General features: G+C 54.9%; 1 protein-coding gene across 1 annotated transcript; it reads right to left on the reverse strand.

Moving 5' to 3' along the window:
- Positions 1–362: 362 nt before the first annotated feature.
- LOC117759350 (piggyBac transposable element-derived protein 4-like) lies at positions 363–1619 on the reverse strand (the record flags this gene model as incomplete). The annotated part of the gene is made up of 4 exons (XM_034581418.1): positions 1542–1619; positions 937–1024; positions 549–801; positions 363–495 (listed from the first exon to the last, which is right to left on the reverse strand). Coding segments are annotated over exons 1-4 (552 nt in total), but the record flags the coding sequence as incomplete, so codon positions are not given.
- Between the last annotated feature and the right edge of the window lie 705 nt (positions 1620–2324).

Here is a 2324-nt window from a genome sequence, read left to right on the forward strand (position 1 = left end):
TGACTTTAACCCTTGTGTTGTCCCTGCTTCCTCCGGCTGTTGTCCCTGCTTCCCCTGGCTGTTGGCCCCCTCACATATCCCACCCCATATTAGGACGGACACGTAGGGCAATAGACAAGTGAGCAGCCCTTGCAGATGTATTTGTTACACCCGCGGCACACGGTGTGAGTTTTACAGTCCTTTTTCCTGGGGCATATCTGACACCTCTTCCTCTTACTCGCCCCGAGCGGGGCTGCTGCTAGGGCTATGGAGGAGGCCGGACGCTCGGGTCCAGTCGGGTTGATCTCTCGCCATGTCACGAAGGCGTTGTAGGAAGAGACGTCGAGAATGTTGTGAAAGACGACCAGGGGCCAGCGCGCGGTCATCCTCCTGCAGCTGTACGTTCTGATCACCTTGTCTAGGTTGTCCACGCCACCTTTGTTGCGGTTGTAGTCCAGGACGATGACCGGTTTCCCGGCCTCGGCGTGCCGCGTGCTCAGGAGCACCACGCGAGCAGCCCGGTCGGGAGCTCGGGCTTGTTCTTCCGAACCGTGCCGACCACGGTGATCTTCCTCTCCAGGAGCTGCGCGAGTTCGTAGGAGGTGAAGTAATTGTCGCACGTGACTTTGCGGCCGTGCAGTCCCTCCATTACATCGAGCACTACCCGCAACCCCTGGTTCCATTCTGGGCGTCCGCCGCTCGGCTTTCCGGTGTACACTTGCATCTTCCAAGCGTAGCTGGATTTTGCATCGCACGCCACCCACGACTTGATCCCATATTTCGCCGGCTTGATGGGCATGTACTGTCGGAAAGGACACCGGCCTAGGGAGAAGAAGAGGAGGAGAAGAGATGAGAGGAGAGGAGATGAGATGAGGACGAGGACTAGCAGCCGCTATCTACATAACATAATAACATGACATAATAATAATATTAAAAAAAACTGAAAAAAAGACTAACCTCTGAACGGAACCAGTTGCTCGTCCACGGTCACTTCGGGCCCCGGGTTGTAGAGGCGCGGCAGCCGCACCACCCACGCGTCCCAGACCTCTCGCACGGCCGCCAATTTGTCCGTGGCTCATCTCGTGCATCTCGTCTCGCGGTCGTCAAAGCGCAGCAGTCTGGAGTACGTGTGGAAGAGTTTTAGGGGCATCGTGGCACGAAATATCGCCCGGCCGCTCTCGGCATCCCACAGGCTGGCGGCGGCCTCGCCCCAGGACCTGTACACGCCCGCTAAGATCAGCAGCCCTACGTAGGCGCGCAGGTCGGTCTCGTCCATCCCTTTCCATTCGTATTTTCGACGACCCTCCCGATTCGTCATCTCCAGGATGATGTTCTCTACCGTCGGCGTGATGAACAGGCGGAACGTCGGGACGTCGCGTGCATTGTGGGGCCCGGGGGGACCCCGCTTTGCAGAGGAGGAGGAAGAGGAGGAGGAGCAGACCATGTTATTTCCCCGTTTCTTGACGGGAAGGTCTCTCTTTCCACGAGTCCGGTGGTGGTGGTGCCGTGGTCTTGTCCTTCTTCTTCTTCTTCCAAGGATGACGAATCTGCAGAAGCATCACCGACTGGGTCGTAGTCTTCGTCGTCGTCGCCGTCTTCTCGGTCTGCTTTTCCGTCTGCTTCTCAGTCTGCTTCTCCATCTCCTTGTCCGTCCGCTTCTCGGTCTGGCTCTTTCGCGTCCTCTTCGGGTTCAGAGGATGGTTGCTGGGAGAATAGCTGTTGGAGAACCTGTTCTCTGGTGAAACGCTCCTGACGTGACATCGTGACATGGTCAGGGAGGGTGACACACGGAGAATGGCACAGCGGCTTCTCTGTGGGTCTAAATGACCCCTCCCATGACAATCGAGAATGACAATCCATTGGTCTCAATTACCCCAGGAGAATTGGATAATGACAATCCTTGGGTCACCCTAACCCTAACCCTGACCGGCCAGGGCTTGCGTATGATCACACGCACGCACTCACGTACGCACACATACACACACACACTCTGGGTCAATTCGACCCAGGAACAACACAAGGGTTCAAATAAAAATAAAAAAAACAGATCAGAGATCAGGAAGTGTGTGTGTTGTTGTGATGGACACATGTTTGAGTACAGTAGAGAAGCTGCTGTTAAAACAAACCCACATTTCTTCATGAGTACTGGCAGAGAGGTCTGTGGATGGAAAGCTACTGTTGGTCCAGTGTGTGGAGTTGTTGCAGGGAGTTGGTGGGCGTGTCCACCTCACTCTTTGTTGTTGTGGTTGTTGTGTAAGTTCAGTGTTCAAGCTCCGACGTCAAAACACTCTCAGTTTGTATCTGCACTCTGAAATCAAGGTTCAGGAATTTAAAGGTAATAGCTA

The sequence above is a fragment of the Hippoglossus hippoglossus genome, chromosome 3, assembly GCF_009819705.1.
Source record: "Hippoglossus hippoglossus isolate fHipHip1 chromosome 3, fHipHip1.pri, whole genome shotgun sequence".
Taxonomy (NCBI): domain Eukaryota; kingdom Metazoa; phylum Chordata; class Actinopteri; order Pleuronectiformes; family Pleuronectidae; genus Hippoglossus; species Hippoglossus hippoglossus.